General features: G+C 44.9%; 1 protein-coding gene and 1 long non-coding RNA gene across 2 annotated transcripts in view; one reads left to right on the top strand and one right to left on the bottom strand.

The window, feature by feature from the left end:
• Nucleotides 1-11,978, top strand: part of BASP1 (brain abundant membrane attached signal protein 1) — an 80,364-nt gene extending 68,386 nt beyond the window's left edge. The window contains exon 2 of the mRNA XM_081206629.1: nt 10,143-11,978. Within this exon, the coding sequence (XP_081062755.1) occupies nt 10,152-10,889 (738 nt within the window). The 5' untranslated portion in view covers nt 10,143-10,151 and the 3' untranslated portion in view covers nt 10,890-11,978. The remainder of the gene's footprint in view (nt 1-10,142) is intronic.
• Nucleotides 193-8,932, bottom strand: LOC308594065. The gene is made up of 2 exons (XR_014011284.1): nt 8,207-8,932; nt 193-557 (listed from the first exon to the last, which is right to left on the bottom strand). It is a non-coding gene; the product is annotated as an uncharacterized lncRNA (long non-coding RNA).
• Nucleotides 11,979-19,911: the final 7,933 nt, after the last annotated feature.

Here is a 19,911-nt window from a genome sequence, read left to right on the forward strand (position 1 = left end):
CTAGTGTTATGAACTCTTTAGGGTTAAAATGTGTTTTCCCAGTAGTGTAATTATCTGATTAGGACTCTTCATGGAACTGAGAAGCTTGCAGTTACCCCACTGCACTTTTTGACCCTTTATACTGCTATAGGGAATTATATGTCATTTTCTCCCATTGCTATCCTGCTGCGGCAAAAAATAATAATATCCATCTTACTTGGGAAATGTGGCCCCACAAATGGCAACATCCCTTGGTGCAAACTTTATTAGACGCATCATCTGGATCATAAAATGCAACATATGTTTCCAGATGGTTATGGGAAACAAACCCTTATCTCATTAGGAAATCACTGGGGACATCCTGCAATTGTAAACTTTCTGTGTTAAAGGCCCAGACCGTTCTGTGAAATGTCTTATTGCTTGGAGTAGTTTTCTGCAAAGCACAGCAATTCTGCTTCAGCCCAGAGAACCATTTATGTCAAATTCCTCCAGGATAACATTAGGATGAAGTACAGAGGCCAGCTTTGCAGTTTCAGCAATGAATTTTATCACACTAATGCACGGGGGTGTGTTTCTTCCTATTAGAATACAAATGCAAAGAAATTAGCATAGGCTGAATTCAGAGGTAAAGACAAGCAGTGGTTTGCCATGAGAACAAGTCTAAGGTTCATGTGCTTCTTCTGCCCGCCTCAAATGCATGTAAGGCAAAGAAAAAGTTTCCAGAAACACTGCTGCTCTACACAGAACAAGGCACAATAGAACTGGCTGAATGGTCTACATCGCTTACCAGCCCTGCTCTGAGCCTTGCCTGAGTGCTTTGGGCTGGCTTGGAGTGTGTGTTTGAATTGGAATAATGCCTCTTCTTTACCTACAGTAGATGGAGGATTGAGGATTGTCTTCTATGAACACAATCTTAACCGTGAGCCTGTAAGTGACTGTGGAGGCCAATTCTGGATCCACACGTCCTTCCACAGTAGGGACGTAGGTTTCTGGGCGGGAGTTGATCACGGTGAGGGTTTGCCAAGCGTGCCTTCCTCTTAGCACGTTTCTCCCTTTTGTCCTGAGTTTGAGCGTCTTCAAAGCCTATGACACCTTTGGTAAAGGCTGTTCTCCAATTGGAGCGCTTGCAGGCTAGTGTTTCCCAGTTGTCGGTGTTTATACGATTATTTTTTAAAGATTTGCCCTGAGAGAGTCTTTAAACCTCTTTTGTTGACCACCAACATTACACTTTCCATTTTTAAGTTCGGAATAGAGTAGTTGCTTTGGAAGACGATAATCAGGCATCCGAACAACATGACCAGTCCAACGAAGTTGATGTTGAAGAATCATTGCTTTGACACTGGCGATCTTTGCTTCTTCCAGTACACTGGCATTAGTTTGCCTGTCTTCCCAAGTGATGTGTAAAATTTTTTGGAGACACCGTTGATGGAATCTTTCAAGGAGTTGGAGATGGTGTTTATAAGTGGTCCACGTTTCACAAGTATACAGTAAGCATACTGTACTTGGATGGAGGATTGAGTGATGTGAGTAGAAGTATATAAACCTCTTGACTTTTGGATGGCTGGAATTTGGTCTGTTGTACAAAGGTCAGCATCACACCCATTGCTGCAACCAGTTGTGCCTCTGGCCACTTCCACAGACAGACATCTGACTCCTGAAGGGTTTCCCGTGAGGGAATGTGGCTTTTGAGCTGAAAAAGTTGCCTCACCTCTCTTCTATAGGGAGTGATGGACTGCAGAGGAGCAATATTGTGCATCTTAGTTTCCCTGCCATTCCTCCACCCTGAAGCTCTCCATGGACCCTGCTGTTCAGATTGAACAAGTTATAGGACACAGTTGACTTGTGGCATCAAAGCAGCAAATGCAGGGAAGTTTTTAATGTTTGATTAGAGAATCATAGAATTGCAGAGTTGGAAGGGACCCCCGAAGATCATCTAGCCCAACCCCCTGAAATGCAGGGCTCTGCAGCTGTCCCATATGGGGATCGAACCTGCAACCTTGGTGTTATCAGCACCATGTTCTAACCAATTGAGCTATCTTTACAGGGGATGTTTTATTGTTCTTTTAATACTTTGTTGGGAGCCGCCCAGATTGGCTGGAGCCACTCGGTCAGATAGGGGGATAACAACAACAACAATAATAATAATGATAATAATAATAATGTGGTGATGGTGATGGTGATGTTGTCAGGAGGGGCAAAAGGAGGGGGGAAAGCCAGCACATCACTTTAAGATGTGCTTATCCACCTGTCATTTGGTGGGCAACCTGGTGTAGAAATCTTGAAGGTTGAGTAATGTTCTATTTTACGTATTTTGAAATGACAGAGTTGTCTATAAACTCAGCACACTAGAAGTACCACAAACAGTGGGGACACATCTACAGAAGTGCGACCAAGGTTGGGCAGAGTAGCTGCAGAAAAATCTATGGTCTCCACTTAAATAAATCAAGCTGTGTAATCAAGCTCTTTACCCCTGAGAAAAGGAGGACCGATTGTCAGACCCACAGGCAAACCTTGTGATTTAAGGTCAGAAGAGAATACTGCAGCATCAGGAACAGAAAGGGTGCAAAGGTAGAATTCCAGAGAATTTTCAGAGATATAGATAAGATTCTTCCCACCACTGAGGGGAGGGGAAGACTCACTACTAGAAGGGAAGCTTATACTCCAAAATGATGATGTTTTCCTGAAGAACTGGAGCCATAAGCGAGGAAGAACAGAAACTGAAAGAACTGAGATGGCTTCAGGGCAAGCGTAGAAGCAACTGATTATTTTGGAAAGCAGATGAAATTGGTGAACAGGGTGAAACTGAGAGGGAGGCTGGAGTAATGCTTAGTGAAACAGTGGAAGAGGATATGGAGCAATGTGGTCTGACAAGACCGCTATGGAAGAGAGGAGAAGAAGAAAAAAGGAAGTCAAGGAGTCAAGGTTTCTTGCCAAGGGGAAGAAACTTTCATAATTTTCCAGTTTCAGACACAGCGGCTGCTGACAAGAGGTTCAGATGACACTTCTTGTTTCTCCTGTAGTGGCATTTCCTCCCTTCCCTATCAGACTTTTGTTCGGTTATATTTGGCCACTTGACTACTTATGAGAACTGCAGCTTCTTGTCACTTGAGTTGACAAGTGCCAAGAAATCCCCCGCTTTGCACCATGACACTGGTGGGTCAGCTGCCCCATCTGAAGGCTTCATCACATATTGAAGCTGCTAAGTGAGACTTGTGAGGTGACTTGTAAGTGCCAAGAAGAGGCTGCCGCTTCCTCTACAGTACAGCCTTCCTTTCTCACACTCTGAACAACTTGTCAGAAATATTGCCCAGATAGGCACACCACTCAGAGAACCTCCTTCATATGTGGGCTTTGCCTGCTCCTTGGGGGACCAGAGTGGATTTCTGCCCTCCCATTCTGACACATGCTTCAACTGCCTGTCTGATCTGTTGGCCAGATGTAGACAAATATCAGCCCCCTAACCCTAACCCTGTGCTTAATGAGCTCTATGGTGCAGGAATCCATAGGAGAACAGTTCTGGGCCTTTGAAATAATCTCCTGTCTGGGGTGAATTTTGCCACAACATCTCTTTGAATTTGTTGGCAGGTGAAGAGGCACGACTTTGTCCAGGTCTTTGGGAAGGGGTGCACTTCATGAAGCAATGAGAATGTCTTTTCTACCACTGCTCTGCAGTTTAACTGCCTTGTGGTTTTCCAATAAAGAACGCTAGTGCTGCAATATTTTGCTTTAGCTTCTCATTGCTAAATGTGTTTTAATATGTATGTGCTTTCCAAACTGAGACCTTCGGGTGAAGGGTGCATTTTAAACATTCTTAATAAATAAGGTAAAAGGTAAAGGACCCCTGGATGGTAAAGTCCAGTCAAATTTGACTTTGCGGTGCTCCTCTCCGCTTTCAGGCCAAGGGAACCAGAATTTATCCATAGACAGGTTTTCTGGGTCATGTGGCCAGCATGACTCAACCACTTCTAGTGCAACGGGACACAGTGACGAGTGCCAGAGTGCACAGAAATGCCGTTTACCTTCCCACTGCAGCGGTACCTACTTATCTACTCACGCTGGTATGCTTTCGAACTGCTAAGTTGGCAGGAGCTGGGACAGAGCAGCGGGAGCTCACTCCGTCACAGGGATTCAAACGTCTGACCCTGTGATTGGCAGGCCAAAGATTCTTGGTGGTTTCGACCACAGTGCCAACTGCGTCGCCCCAAAATAAGTAAACATTGTACTGGCACAGGGGTTAGTATACCCTCCCTTCCCTTAAATCCTAATCACTGGGCAATTATTAGGATTGCACTGTAAGGCTGCACCCTTTTGTCTTCTCACGCCACCCTGCCAGTGTCCCCCAGAAAAATGTTCCCCGGGGCCATCACCCTGGCAGTCCCGTTCCCCCCCCCCATGATACGCCCCTGGCCTTAAATATCACGCATTCTGATTAGTGCTAGAGACACCATTTATGTTTACAAAGGCTAAGCAGCCATTTCTTCTTTGTGCCTAATTTTTTTTCTTTTTTTGCACCCAGCATCGTCAGAGTCCATGCAAAGCCTTGTGGCACAATTCATGAAAAGTTCTGAAAAGTTTTTTTTAATGCCTAACAAATCAGGCACAATGGGAGTGGGGTCAACACTTTGACCACATCATTTTCACCCATGAAAATTCTTCCTAGTTTCCATTGGCCCCATGGGGCAACAGATACAGGTCGTCATAAGCTGCAGGCTATTGCATCACACCTAGCAATTTTTTTCTTCCCCATCCCATTATTATTATTATTATTATTATTATTATTATTATTATTATTATGTTACAAAACAAACTGGCAGCCCTTTTTATTTTTCCCAAAAAAAGCTCTAAGAACTTAAAAGCTTGCTCATTATTTTGTGATGCTTTATTTCATTATAATGAAAGAAGAGCTCTACTGTTGCATTACAATCATCTGTTGAGCTTTTGTTTGGGGATCATAACATTTAACTTAAGAAATCTCTCTCATTTACTTTCACTACTTCAGGGAACACCTTGAATATTTTGTGTCTCTAGAAGCCTGTATGGAAAACCTAGTTTTGCAAGAAACACAGGGGAAGGAACACTGGGCTGGTGGAACAGCTTGGAATAATAATAGAATAATAGAATTGTAGAGTTGGAAGGGACCCTGAGGGGCATCTAGTCAAACCCCCTGCAATGCAGGAATCTCAACATATGGTACCCTATCCCGTTTGAAATAGTAATAATATTTCTACCTCACCCATCTGACTGGGTTGCCCCATCCACCCTGGATGGCTGTCAACATACATAAAAACGTAATAAATCATCATTTATTTTTTTTTAAAAAAATCCTTCCCTATACATGGCTGCCTTCAGATGTCTTCTAAGGGTTGTTTAGTCACTTATCTCCTTGGCTTGGGGGTCGCATAACTGCACACCTTCTAATATTTCTGCGATGAAAATAGGGACGTGCTAAGGAAAAGCGGGACATTCTGAGATCAGATCAGAAACCGAGACAGCTTCTGTAAATCTGAGACTTTCCCTGGAAAATAGGGACTTGGAGAGTCTGATGTTGGGTTCTTTGCAGAGAAAAGCTAAATATGTGCTTAAGCTCCCCTATGTGTAGGCTAGGCTGCTTGTGGAAAGTCCCATTTTCCCTGGTTCCCCTCTGTTCTTCCTTGTGAGCTCCAAGTGTGCACAACATGGAACCAGAGAAATAGAAACACATGCTGTATACCCTATCATCTGACTTTATGGTTTCCCTGTGAGGGGTGTGCTGTGATTGATGGTTGAATTGTGCTATAGCCTATGCTCAGTCGTGGTGACGTGATTTGGAGTGTGAGACAGTCAGTGACGGAACTATTTTGAACCCTCCTCTTGTAGAAGGGACGCAGGTGGCGCTGTGGGTTAAACCACAGAGCCTAGGACTTGCCGATCAGAAGGTCGGCGGTTTGAATCCCTGCCACGGGGTGAGCTCCCGTTGCTTGGTCCCTGTTCCTGCCAACCTAGCACTTCAAAAGCACGTCAAAGTGCAAGTAGATAAATAGGTACCGCTCCAGCGGGAAGGTAAATGGTGTTTCCATGCACTGCTCTGGTTCACCAGAAGCGGCTTAGTCATGCTGGCCACATGACCCAGAAGCTGTACGCCAGCTCCCTCGGCCAATAAAGTGAGATGAGCACTGCAACCCCAGAGTCGGCCACGACTGGACCTAATGGTCAGGGGTCCCTTTACCTTTACCTTGTTGAAATGAATGCATGCTTCCTATTCACTCCTATGGGCAAGAATCAAGTGCTGCACTTTGCTGAGGTCATATCTCATGATACTAGCCAACCTCCCAACCTCCACTGGCCATGAGCCTATGGGGGAAGCAATATGTCGTGTGAGTGTGGAGCAGATATTGTGCTCCCTCCTCATGAAATCATCATCATCATCTACTTGGCCTTCTTCTCCCCACCCCCATCCTGATGGCAGGCATTTTGCTGGCCATGTCAAAAGCAAAAGACTTTGAAAAAAAGTGGAAGAGGCACATCAAACAAAAGCACACTTGTTTTATCCAAGCATTGCTGGGCAAACGAATAGAGGCTTAATTGGGGATTGGCTATCTGCAAGCAAATATAGCTCTCGCTATTGTTTAAAATCTTTGTTCCTGCTGATTTGCAAAACTGCTCTGAAGTGCAATGTGACTAGATGGGCATGAAAACTCCCATTTTCTTTATATAATAAGTGCACTGTGACCTACATGGGCAAGTTGTGAGAATTGGGGTGGGTGCATTGTTACTAAACTCCAGTAACTGCGCTCCTGACCCAAGTGTGGTGGGTGCCCTTTCTTGTGGGCATGTGGGAAGCCCTTTTTGGAAGCTCTCCCCCTAACCTCATAACTTCAGAGGAGCCAAATTACCACTTATTATGAACTATTTCACAGTGAGCACCAGTGCATCAAATTCTCTCCTATTCAATCAAGGGCTACAGATTATTGTACCCACAGTGAGGGCTGTGAATCCAAGACGTCTTCTTGGGCTCAGAAATCTCACTGCAGGTGAGGGCGACAAGCTCCTCACCTTGTGTCACAGGAGGCCCAGCGAAGAATAACCATGTACAAACCAGCCTTGCACATGTCAGACACATGTCCCAGGCTCATAAACATATATGGCTTATGTAGCCATGGATGAATGATGCTTGCGTGAATCTAGAAATCATGATTTACAAACCTCAGATGTTCAAATGCGGACATGGACTTGTCAAACCAGACTCTTATAAAGGAAAGGGTTGACTATGTTTTCTAGAAATATCAGGTTTAGAATTATGGAATGCCTACTTTATAGGATGGAGACTATTTGAGATAGTGATACCACTGAGAGATCCTGTGTCTGGTTTACAAAGCAATTTCCCCCCACATCCCTATCAAATGTTAAATAATGGTGGGTAAAAATGTTACCCACCATTTCATTTGTAAGGAAAATATGTAAGTGTTTAAAAATAAGAATACAGTGGAACCTTGGTTTTCGAGCGTCTTGGAAGCTGAACAATTCAGAACCCGAACGCCAAAAACCCAGAAGTAATTGCTTCCATTTTTGAATGTGCCTCGGAAGTCAAATGACTTCTGAGGCACGCTTTTCATCCCCCCCCCTCATTGACTTTGCAGCCAGCCCATTGATCCTTGGTTTTCGAACATTTTGGAAGCTGAACTGTCTTCCAGAACAGATTACATTCGAAAACCGAGATTCCACTGTAATAAAATGTTCTGAGAGGCAGAGATATTCTGCTACATCTCGCTTCAGATACTATATGCAATGCCTTGGCTTGTATGTGTAGCTTTTAATGCAGAGCCTGTCTCCCAGCCACAACTGTGAGTGTTAGAAAAAGGAAGAAGAGGCGTGCCTTCTATTGCAGATTCCCATTTTTCTTGCTTTCTAATCTAGCCACCTATGCCAAGGTATTACTGTTCAAAGTCTTATTAGAGACAGAATTGGGACTTTGGGTGGTTCTGATCTATGGTATGAAGAGTTACATGAAGGAGCAGAAGGCTATACAATGGTACCTCGGGTTAAGAACTTAATTCGTTCTGGAGGTCCGTTCTTAACTTGAAACTGTTCTTAACCTGAGGTACCACTTTAGCTAATGGAGCCTACCGCTGCCGCCCAATTTCTGTTCTCATCCTGAAGCAAAGTTCTTAACCTGAGGTACTATTTCTGGGTTAGCGGAGTCTGTAACCAGAAGCGTCTGTAACCTGAGGTACCACTGTATTAATCAAACCTTTGTCTTCTAAGGCGTTCTGGATTCCAGTTTCTGCCAAAATTTGCCTGGAGTGAAATTTGCAACAGGTTTTGCTCAGGTTGAATATCTGTAGGAATTCTGAGGGCAGGTAAAGAGAAGGTAGATAATGAAATTAGTCCCAGGGAACAGTCTGAAGGCACGTGAGGCCACCGTCTTGCAAGTCTGGGTGTGATCAGTGCCTGGTGAGCGACAACCCACCTGCCAACTTGGGTTCCATGATGGAAGGAAGGTGGGATATAAATGTTAGGAATTTATTGAGGGTGGGGAGGTTGGATATATTTATGCAAGTTCCATCTGCTTAATGATGTTTGCACATATGGTCAGGGGCTGTAGCTCAGAAGCTTTGCATGCAGAAGGTTTTGGGTGCAATCCTTGGTATGTCACAGCTAGTTAGGGATGTTGGGAACTGTAGTCCAAAAACAACTGGAGACCCAAGTTTGGGAAGCACTTAGCTAGATGAACCAGTGGCTTTCTTCCTATGCTCCATTGTATACATTTATACCTGTCAAGCTCCTGCCAACCTAACAGTTTGAAAGCATGTCAAAATGCAAGTAGATAAATAGGTACCGCTCTGGCAGGAAGGTAAATGGTGTTTCCGTGCGCTGCTCTGGTTCGCCAGAAGCAGCTTAGTCATGCTGGCCACATGACCCTGAGCTGTACGCCGGCTCCCTCGGCCAATAAAGCGAGATGAGCGCCGCAACCCCAGAGTTGGCCACAACTGGACCTAATGGTCAGAGGTCCCTTTACCTTTTATACCTGTCAAGGCTTCAGGAAATCTTATCCCTCTCACGGTGGGATGCCAAGAAGTAGATAAACAATGAGTTCTTACCAGTAGTTTATTCAATACTCACCAAGAGATACGAGGGAATGCGGTCTCTCGTAGATAATGGCATTGCTCCAAGTAAAGTCCTCAGTCTCTCCTATTCTATGTCATCCCTGCACTGGTTGATTCTCAGGACATGCTTGCTCCTAGGAGAAGCGGGATCAGGAATGCTTTCTAGAGATACTGAGTCTGTTAAGTGTTTCTTCCTGGTGCTGTTTCTCCCTCCCAATATTTCCCAGCTTCTCCCCTCTGCAGCCTCTGAGCTATGACCTTCTGCAAACCACTGTTCTAAATCTATAATGTCCTCCTCTTCTTGGGAAGGGGTGGGTGGTCCCCACCGTTCCTCCCCAGTCCAGCCATGACAATACCCAAGGAGGGGTATTGTCCTCTTACTGCTCTTTCTGGGAACTGGGGAGGGAACATTGGTTTCCTACTAGTGTTACAATATGGTGGCTTGGATTGCACGTGAAATATTAATTATAACAAGTTCTTTATTTACTGTGAGTGTACTTGTACAGTGGTACCTCTGGTTAAGAACTTCATTCTGGAGGTCCGTTCTTAACCTGAAACTGTTCTTAACCTGAGGTACCACTTTAGCTAATGGGGCCTCCCGCTGCCACCACGCCACTGCCACACAATTTCTGTTCTCATCCTGAAGTAAAGTTCTTAACCCTAGGTACTATTTCTGGGTTAGTGGAGTCTGTAACCTGAGGTACCACTGTACTATAGATTTAAAATGGTGTAACTATTGTTTCCTTTCTCCTGAGGAATCCAGGGAACTATAGCATTGTCATGTGGGGTGGAGGATGGGGCTCCAAGAGAGAATGATCAGCTGTCCTCAAACTACAACCTTATTTAAGGAAAGCCATGAAAAGTCAGACCAGTAGAAAACAAACATAAATTTGGAATGTAGGTACCACTTATGCCCGTGGTCTGCGGTGATGTAAATTGCTCATCATTCCTTTCTCTGCAACGAATTCCAATGCTGGTGTGAGAAAAAAGCCAGTTCATGAGTGTTTTGTGTTTTGACCCTGGCTCAAAACAAGATGGCCTTCTTTCTGGGTAACCCTCTTTCTCTTTCCTTGTCCCCAGGGCTCCAACATGGGAGGCAAACTGAGCAAGAAGAAGAAGGGCTACAATGTGAACGACGAAAAGGCCAAAGACAAGGACAAGAAGGCTGAGGGGGCGGCCGTGGAGGAAGGCGAGGCTCTGAAGGAGAATGAGCAGAGCCAGGCCACCGCAACGGAGACGGCAGAAGTGAAGGAGAACAACCAGGAGGATAAGCAGGGAGACAAGGAGGCCAAGAAGGCGGAAGAGAAAGAAGGGGAGAAAGAGACGGCTGCCCCGAGCCAGGAAGAGCCCAAGAAACCTGAGCCGGAGAAGCCTGAGGCTGTCGTCGATGCCAAGGCTGAGCCTCCGAAGAACAACGAGCAGCAGGCGCCCAAGGCGGAGGAGCCCAGCCCTGCCGCTCCTCCTCCAGCCAGCAGCGACGCGCCGAAACCTTCTGAGCCCAGCAGCGATGCAAAAGCTTCCCAGCCTTCAGAAGCCACAGCTACTAGTAAAGTAGATGACAAGGGCAAGGAGGAAGGGGAAGTCAAAAAGACTGAGGCTCCTGCAGTACCCACAGCCCCCCAAGAAACTAAAAGTGAAGTGGCCCCAGCTTCAGACTCAAAACCTAGCAGCAGCGAGGCTGCGCCTTCTTCCAAGGAGACCCCGGCAACAACAGAAGCACCTAGTTCTACTCCTAAGGCCTCGGAGCCTGCGGCCCCGCCAGAGGAAGCAAAACCATCTGAAGCCCCGGCAACTAATTCGGATCAAACCATAGCAGTGAAAGATTAAATTTGGACAGCCTATTGGGAAATGAAACGGCGGCAGCAGCAGCAGCAGCAGCAGCAACGACGACAAATTAACCACTTTAAACAACCTGTGTATTTTTATTATTATTACCTCTCTCTTTCTCTCTCTCTCTTTCTTTCCCCCCCCCAGCTCTACTAACTCATTTCAGATCTGAAATAACAATATGTATTGCCCAGGAAAAATAAAAAAGGAAAAAAAACAAAGTTTAAAAAAAAGATTGTCCCATCAAGTTGAAAGGGAGGGGGTGGGGTGCTGGTTCTGGCAGAGGACGGGCTGGGGTGGGGATCCAAATAGTATTTTTGTGGGGGAAATATCTAATATACTTTCTGCCAACTTTGCAAAGTCCTGTATTTCAATCAGTAGTTCAAATAAGGCAACCCAGATGTCCGAAAATGCAGTACCTCTTTTTTTTTGTACGTGAACCGCTTCGTAAACGCACTCCACCAATCTTTGGATCTTTTCCTTTCTTCTTTTTCTCTAATGGGGGGTTTGGGAGTGATGATGTAATTGAAGATTCTGCCCAGTTGGGCTCAGTGCCACACCAATCAGATCTTTATGAAAGCAGTATTTCCTGTGGTTTGTATTTTTTTTTTTTAATTTACAGCCTTTATCATTTTGTATTTTTTATGCAGTGGATGAACGGCAGCTTTCAGACGAAACTCACACAGCTGTCCACATTTTTTCTCAATGCCAATCCTCTGATTCTTCTTCCTCTCCAAATATTTTTGGGAGTTAAAAAAACAAAAAATAAAACAAAAAAACAAAAAAAAACGCATTCTCATCCTACTTAGCCTACCTAGATTTCTCATGACGAGTTTAATGCATGTCCGTGGTTGGTGCACCTGTAGTTCTGTTTATTGGTCAGTGAAAATGAAAAAAAATAATAATTCTGCGTTCATTGCAGTTCCAGTTTCTCTTCCATTCTGTGTCACAGACACCAATACACCACTCATTGGGGAAAAAAACAAAACAAAAACAAACGAAAAAGCAAAATGTACAATGGATGCATTGAAATTATATGTAATTGTATAAATGGTGCAACAGTAATAAAAGTTAAATAATTTAAAAACATTTAAGGTGTTAGTGGTTGCAAATTTATTCAGATTAACTCTCCTTGCTTGAACGTAGTGAAAAATATTTGGAGCTGTCCATGGTAGTTTAAATGTGAGCCCCACTCTTTTCAAAGATGGCTCCCTCTGCCATCATCCCTGATATTTGACTGTGCTGGCTGGGGTTAATTGGAGTCCACAGAGCCTAGCAGAGGGAAAAGTGGAGAGATTTGGATCTCTCCGTTTTCAAACCAAGGGCTACAGTAAATTCAGAGTCGCAAGCTGAGGTCAGTTTTGCGAAAGGCTGTGCTGGTGGATGTGGAGACAAGTTGGTGGTAGGATCAGTGGGGCCAAAGAAGTAGGGAAAGAAATGTAGCCATGAAACAAAGCAAGAGCAGATAGAACAAGGAGTTCTCTGCGAGCCACATATTCTAGGTGCTTTGTCAAATGGACATAATCCACTAACAGGAAAGGGAAATGTCTATAGTGACAGAAATAAGCAATAACCAATCACAGGGCAGAGAAGAAAGCAAGGCAAAGACACAGTATAGCTACTTGGGGGCAATTAGGCCTCTGGTTTCCCATGGCGGGGCAATGGCTCAAGTAGCAGACCCTCCAAATGTCCGCTTTCCAGAGACAGTCCTGGTTTCTGAATTTATCTTGGAATGTCCTGCTTTTCCTTAGGACATCCCTATTTTCACCAGAGAAATGTTGGTATGGTAGGACGTCCCTATGTTCATCAGGGAAATGTTGGAGGGTATGGAGTTATGTGACCTCCCCAAGCCAAGGAGGTACCAGAACCAGGCTGTGTAGGGCTTTAAGGGTCTAAACTAGCACTTACTACTAGACTCGGATAACCAGTGCAGGCATATCAGAACTGGTGAGGTGTGTTCATTCCAGCACACCCTTGAAGAATCAGGTGACAGCATTCTATACCGGTGGAAAGTTCTGAACTCTTTCCAAAGGCAGTCCTATAAAGGATGCATTCCAGTCGTGCTGTCTAGAGGTTACTAGAGCATGTCGGATTGTAGCCAGGTCATTGTTTTTCAGCAAAAGTTGTAGCTGGCAAATCAGCTGAAGTTAATAAATGGCCACAGCTTCCATCAGAGACTCTAAATCTGGCTGTAATGCTAAGTCCAAGAGTGCCTCCAAACCATGAGCCTGTTCCACAGGGGAGAGTGCAATCCCGGCCAAATGGCCACTTCTCCAGCTAGCCAGTTCAGCGAGTCACCTACTATATTGCTCAGACATAACCTGGATTGAACTTCAGTTTATCCACCTTTGTGGAGCCCAGTACTGATTCCATATACCCTTCAGGAAAGCAGTTGCCACATCAACATACAGTGGTACCTTGGTTTGCGAACAGTCTGGTTTGCATACATTTTGGGTTATGAACACGTCAAACCCAGAAGTGCGTGTCTCGGTTTGTTAACTTTTTTTGGATTATGACCCTTTGGAGGGGGGGAGGATTACGAACAATTTTTTTGGTTTACGAACAATTTTTTGGGAGGCCCCATTGGCAAAAGTGCGCCTTGTTTTGGTTTACGAATGGATCCCCGGAACAGATTGTGGTTGTAAACCAAGGTACCACTGTACTGGTGACACCCAGGGCCTTTTTTCAACAGGAACTCGCCAGATCTCAGTTCTGACCCCTCTCAGGTGAGCACCTTTTTCTTCCCAGAGTAGCTGTATGCACAAAGCTAACTTGGAAGTTTATTATGGTGCAAAATGATCGAGCATGGCACTCATTCCTCAGCAACTCTTTTGAAAAAGCACCTGGGGAAGAATCCATGCCTTTCAAGGAAGCATACAATGAAATAAACAAACGGTATGTTTGTTTTAACGAATAGAAATCAATTGTTAGTGTTTTGTTTAAAGCTGTTGCCATGGGGTGTTTCACCAACCAGGCTCAACATAGCTCTTCAGCAATCTCCTGGAGAATGTCACAGGCCTGTAGGTGTTCCTTTAGGATAAATAGGAAGTTTTCTGGTACCCACTCGCTTTATGCTTTTGTTCCAGTTAGACATGAAGTGCCATAACATGGCCTTTAGCAGCTCCTTTTGTTTGAGCCTCAACTGTCCCTGAAGACTACAGATCCTCTTATTCAGTTTGGTTTTGAAGACCTGTCCAGCTGCTTGTTTGGGTGGAAACTCACTTTGGGAAGGGAGTGTCTGGTGACTCCTACCCATAGGTGCCAGGAACGCAGGTGGCGCTGTGGGTTAAACCACAGAGCCTAGGGCTTGCCGATCAGAAGGCCGGCAGTTCACATCCCCGCGATGGAGTGAGTTCCCGTTGCTCGGTCCCAGCTCCTGCCCACCTAGCAGTTAGAAAGCACGTCAAAGTGTAAGTAGATAAATAGGTACCACTCCGGCGGGAAGGTAAACGGCGTTTCTGTGCGCTGCTCTGGTTCATCAGAAGCGGCTTAGTCATGCTGGCCACATGACCTGGAAGCTGCATGCCGGCTCCCTCGGCCAATAAAGCGAGATGAGCACCGCAACCCCAGAGTCGGCCACGACTGGACCTAATGGTCCAGTCCTTTACCTTTACCTTTTACCCATAGGTGCCAGCTCTGTAGGGCTAAGGTGTCTTCTGCCTTCCCAAAGTCTGTTGGGATAGGGCCTAGTCTGCTCAACCTTGAAGGGGCAGGAGAGGCAGAGCCCTTCCTCGCCCACCTGCCCCTCCCTCCTCCCTCTCTCTTACTTTTTTTCCTGCTGTCTTCCACCACCTTGGGAGATGCCGTGCAACCTGGCAAGATGTTGCCCTGGTCTTTGCAGCATCTGCAGCAGTCACACAACATTGTGCCAAGTGTGGCAGCACACACTGCACGCATTATAGCCTCCCCAATGTTGGGCGCAACTTGGTGCCTCTGCTCTTACCCCTCAGAAGAAACGACTCAATCCCTGTTGCCATAGGACAGGAATCAGCAGCATCTTTGCCACCCAGAGCCATGTGTGGCATTGGGCAGGTGCTAGGTGGGTACATGGCAGCGGGCATGGGCAGCTGTGGCTGTTGCTGGTGGTAGGCGGGGCCACTTTTGACATATATGCACACATTCTGTGTGTTCACTCTCACACAATTTCAAAAGGGGGGGAGGTGCAAGGGGGTGTCCTACAGAGTGCCTTCCTCTCAAGGTGTTGCTTGTCAGTGGTTCACATTCTAGTTCCTGTGCTACAACTCAGTGTTGGGCATCCCTGCCTGGAGTCAGAACCATGGCTGTAATCCATACTTTTCCAGGTAAGGCTGGGTCCTAGAAGGCTATATCTGAAGATACAACTCCTACATCTTTCCTGGTTATACTGTTCTAGATACTTATAGGTGGAACTGAGAAACCGTCATTTCCCGTGGTACAGATGTCCATGATTTGTGTCCTGTTCCGTAGCAGCATCTTGGAAAAGCTGAACTTAATCCACAGATCTACAACCAATGCTACTGTAAAATAGATGCAGATATTTAGTTTGGGGGTGTCTGTTGCTGCATTTTGGCCACCTATTGGTACTTGCCCTAGTTGAAGAAAATAATATGAGTCCCCATGCACAGAGATGCTGTTGAACTTTTATAAAACACATTAAAAAAATCCAACTAATGTGAAAGGATGAGAGATACCAGGCTGCCAAGCCATAGTGGATCTTGAACCAGCAACCCTATAAGTCAGCGACTGGCTCGGTGCTCCATGTAGCAGCAAGATTGCTGGTTGGAACAGGAAATTGCCACTGGGTGCTATAAATCTTCCAGATTTGATATGCTCCCTCATTCTGAGCAATTTATCAGTGAGGAAGGCCTTGAGGGGGTTTATTGATCTGTACCTACTTGAATTCCTTACCAGCACTTGGGCCTTCTGAAGACAATGAGATGTTGAGATTTGCCATTGCGCCTTGTTTGCAGATGACCTGAATGGTTTGAACAAAGCAGATCACAAGACTACATCTGCTTCGGCTAACTAAACCATGCTTGCTAAATAGATAAAACTAGATCCTAAGTGGAAGGTCTTTTTGTATGAACAATGCTTGCATTAGCTAAAAAGGCAGGGCCCACTCAGTGAGGAGGAGCCCTGTATAGAAGAGGGTAAGGAATACAGACTTTGGCCTTCTTTGTAGCTGGAGAAAGCCTTTTAAAAATCATTTGCAGAGATACATACACCAGAAATGCATAGACTGAGCACATAGCCTCTGAAATAACCAAAACAATAGTACAATAGCAACAATACATTTTTAAAATAATAATATTTTTTTTTTACTAATTGGTATCGGTGTGCACCACCACCAAAATTTAGTGAGAACCCTAGTTCAGTGCTTCAGAAAACTGCCTACTTTAGTTAGAAGTGCCTTGTGAGCTGTCTGATTTGGCGCAAGGTCCATCTGTATAAATCTGCTTCATAATCCCTGCCCCCCCCCCCCACTGAACTATTGGGGTTTTTTTTAGGCAGCAACTTTTTTGACAAAAGTGGATGAAATTTGCAGGCACCCCAGTCTTTCCGCGGTGAATAAAGGCTACTACATTATAGACACTGGGACGCGGGTGGTGCTGTGGGTTAAACCACAGAGCCTAGGACTTGCCGATCAGAAGGTCAGCGGTTCAAACCCCCGCGACGGGGTGAGCTCCCGTTGCTCGGTCCCTGCTCCTGCCAACCTAGCAGTTCGAAAGCACATCAAAGTGCAAGTAGATAAATAGGTACCGCTCTGGCGGGAAGGTAAACGCCGTTTCTGTGCGCTGCTCTGGTTCGCCAGAAGCGGCTTAGTCATGCTGGCCACATGACCCGGAAGCTGTACGCTGGCTCCCTCGGCCACTAAAGCGAGATGAGCGCCACGACCCCAGAGTCGGTCACGACTGGACCTAACGGTCAGGGGTTCATTTACCTTTTACATTATAGACAAATGTGTTTAGAGGTTTTTGTGCTGGGCACCTTTGAAGTTTGATTTTTTTTTCTATTTTGGGGCAGAGTTTGATGAACTTTGCAGACAAGGTCGCCCCTTCTGAGGGTGTATAAATCCTGTCAAATTTCAAAAGACAGCTGCATTGGTTTTTCCCACAGTGACAGCCATTCCAGTTTTAAGCTGGGTGAAAAAGGAACCACTTTATTCTGCCCTCTTAGTGTTTTGTGGGCTGTTGGTCTCAAAACAGCAGATGTGAGATAGGTGCTCCTAGGTAAGAAAACTCCAAATTGGAGACAACAAAGTTCCACAGACTGCTTCAGATCTCCATGTTCCCTCTCTTGCTGCCTCATATAAATCCTTTTTTTTAAAAAAAATGATATTTATTAGAAGTTTAAGAATTACAGAAAAAAGAAGAAAAGAAAACAACAAAAAATTTGACAAGACATACATTACAATACATAAAAGAAACAGCATAAAAAACAATACAATACAGCAAAAAAACCAATAACATTAAAACACACAAACACACATCCAATGTTCCATATCGTTATCTTTCATTTACTTGTTTCATCGACCTCCTCACACCTCCCTTTTTGTATTCTACTTTAATTAATTGTTTCAGCAAATTCTTTCCATCTTTCTCAATTTGTGTTATATAATTTATCTTAACGGTCTAACCTATTAATTAACTCAGCAAATCCTTTCCATCTTTCACTATATTCTGTCATTCAATTTACCTTAATTTATTTTAACCTTATCTTACCATAAAAAACCCCTTAAAACGTAAAACTTAATACTTATTTGTACATGACTCCTTATATCATTTCTACTAAAGCCAAATAGTTTCATTCCAACATTTTTCCTAATACTCGTTAATTTTACACTAATTCTCAAAATAAATTTTTAAAAACTTTCTTCCAATCTTCATCCAACGTCTCTTCTTCCTGGTCTCGGGTTTTGTTAGTCCTTCTTGTCCATTCCATCTAGTCCATCAACCTGGTGATCTTATGTCCGAGGCTCTTAAATCTTTTCCATGTCCCTTCTGCAGATCTTCTTCTTGTTTATACCTGCACTTTACTTTGTCTTTTGTTGATCTTTTTCTTAATTTCTTTCCTTTCTCATTGGGGGGTAGGCCTCGGGGGGACTCCAATCCAAAAATATCTCCATCTCCCCTCAGCAGATCAGCCCATTCCCCACAGTCCCATTCCCCACAGTCAACACTGTAATCCAGAAAGTATTTAAGAGCATGTTTCAAAGTCCCTCCAAAATTAAGAGCCCTCACAACTCCAGACCCCCCCCGGTCCACTCCAGATTCAAACTTCAAGAACAGTGGCTTATGCTCCTGCAAGGCCTCGAGTCTCTCCATTTGTGTTACTTGAGGTTCAACAGCAACCTCCTCCATTATCTTCTGCACTTGCACTTGCCCTGTCCAAACAGGTTCCTGGGTTGGTTCCTGAATGGTTTCTATATGGGTATTCGCCGTTTGTCCAAAGTTTTTGACTGCAACAGTCATCAAATCCATCTTCTCATGCATCTGCTCCAGCAAAGCGCTTGTCTTGCAAAAAGCAAGCACCAAAACTTCTTCTAAACACATTTTTATTCATGGTCAGAGTCTGCTCTCACGATCCTAATCTCCACAGCTGTGAAATCCCCAGATCGACTCCAGCAACAATGTAACAAGCTCCCTCTAGAGGAGACAATTTCTATTTGTATCCATCTTTTGAAAGCAGAACCAACAAAAGAAAATTACTTTCATTTTTTGAATATTTTGTTTCTTTTGAATGCAAAAGGCAACATTGGAATCAATTTGTTTCTCTTTTTTAACTATCTGTCAAAAGACGTTCCATTCACAGTCAATAAACTTCTCCATAAATTTCTGTCTCTGACACCCCGTTCCCAGGTTTGAGACGGTGGGAATTTATCTTTCTTTACTCTCTCTCCTGCAGGCTTGAACAATCAAAATCCCCCCCCCCTTTTCTCCTGCTTCCAAGAGGGGTTTTGGTGGTAATAACTGAAGGAGATTTAGACCTTCCAGACTTTAGCTTGTAAAGTTTTTGCTTCAATCTATTTACAAAAACGGGAGGCGGACTTCCTGTTTAGAACCTTCCCGCTTCAGTGCCAAATTAAAATGTTTCTTAATCCAATTTTCTGTTCTACTCACGGGTACTTGTTTAGAGTCCAATTGTCCACAGGAAAAAGTCAGCGCTCTCCAGCAACAGCTGTGCGGCTTCACTCCGTAAAAGTAGTGGTTGATTCAAAACACCGCGCCACTCACCCCACGTCGCTTCGGATCCCCGAAAAAGGGTTTCCCTGTGAGTAGGGGAGGCGCTCCTGGTGTCAGCCGAATCCCACATTCCCAGGCTTCCTCCGCCTGGGATTTTTAAAGGGTCTCCGCCTTCGCCGCCGCGGCAAGACCCGATTTTCACGGAGCGGGTTCCTCTCGGTCAGAGGAACTCTGCCATTGCCGATGGCGCTAACCCGGAAGTCCTCATTAGCAACCCAACAAGGCAAAAATCCATTTGAGGCACCACACTTCATCTCAGAATTCAGGATTTGTCTGAAACTGATGCACACCCCTATTATGTGGGGGGATAGGCGATGGTGAGAAGAAAGAGGGAGAGAGACTTGCACATGATGTAATGAGGACCATCTAATTGGTGTCCCGGTGACCCTAGGAAGGCCCCTGTTTCCAATGAACTGCAGTAATTGTGCTAGCTGGGACAGGGCAAGAACATGTTTTTTAAATTAAAAACTCTTAACTCAGGTATGGGTACTGGCTGAATGCAGGGATGGTCATTGGATAATAGAAGTTGGTTGCTGTGGACACCAGGCTCCTCCAAGATGACGTGCCTGATGGGGAAATTACACAATGACACATAAAATGGAAAGAGGGATAAGTTTCTCCTTTGGTGCCAGAGATATCTTAGAAATGAAGGAGGGATGGGACGCTTGTTTAGATGCCCAATGTTGAGCCTGGACCCTGAAGTGCACCTCCAAGGGCCTTTTAGCCCTCATTGCGAGAAGTGAAGCTACAGGGAACCAGGCAGAGGGCCTTCTTAGTGGTAGCCTGTGGAACGCCTTCCC

The sequence above is a fragment of the Podarcis bocagei genome (assembly GCF_964188305.1).
Source record: "Podarcis bocagei genome assembly, chromosome: 8".
NCBI classification, from domain to species: domain Eukaryota; kingdom Metazoa; phylum Chordata; class Lepidosauria; order Squamata; family Lacertidae; genus Podarcis; species Podarcis bocagei.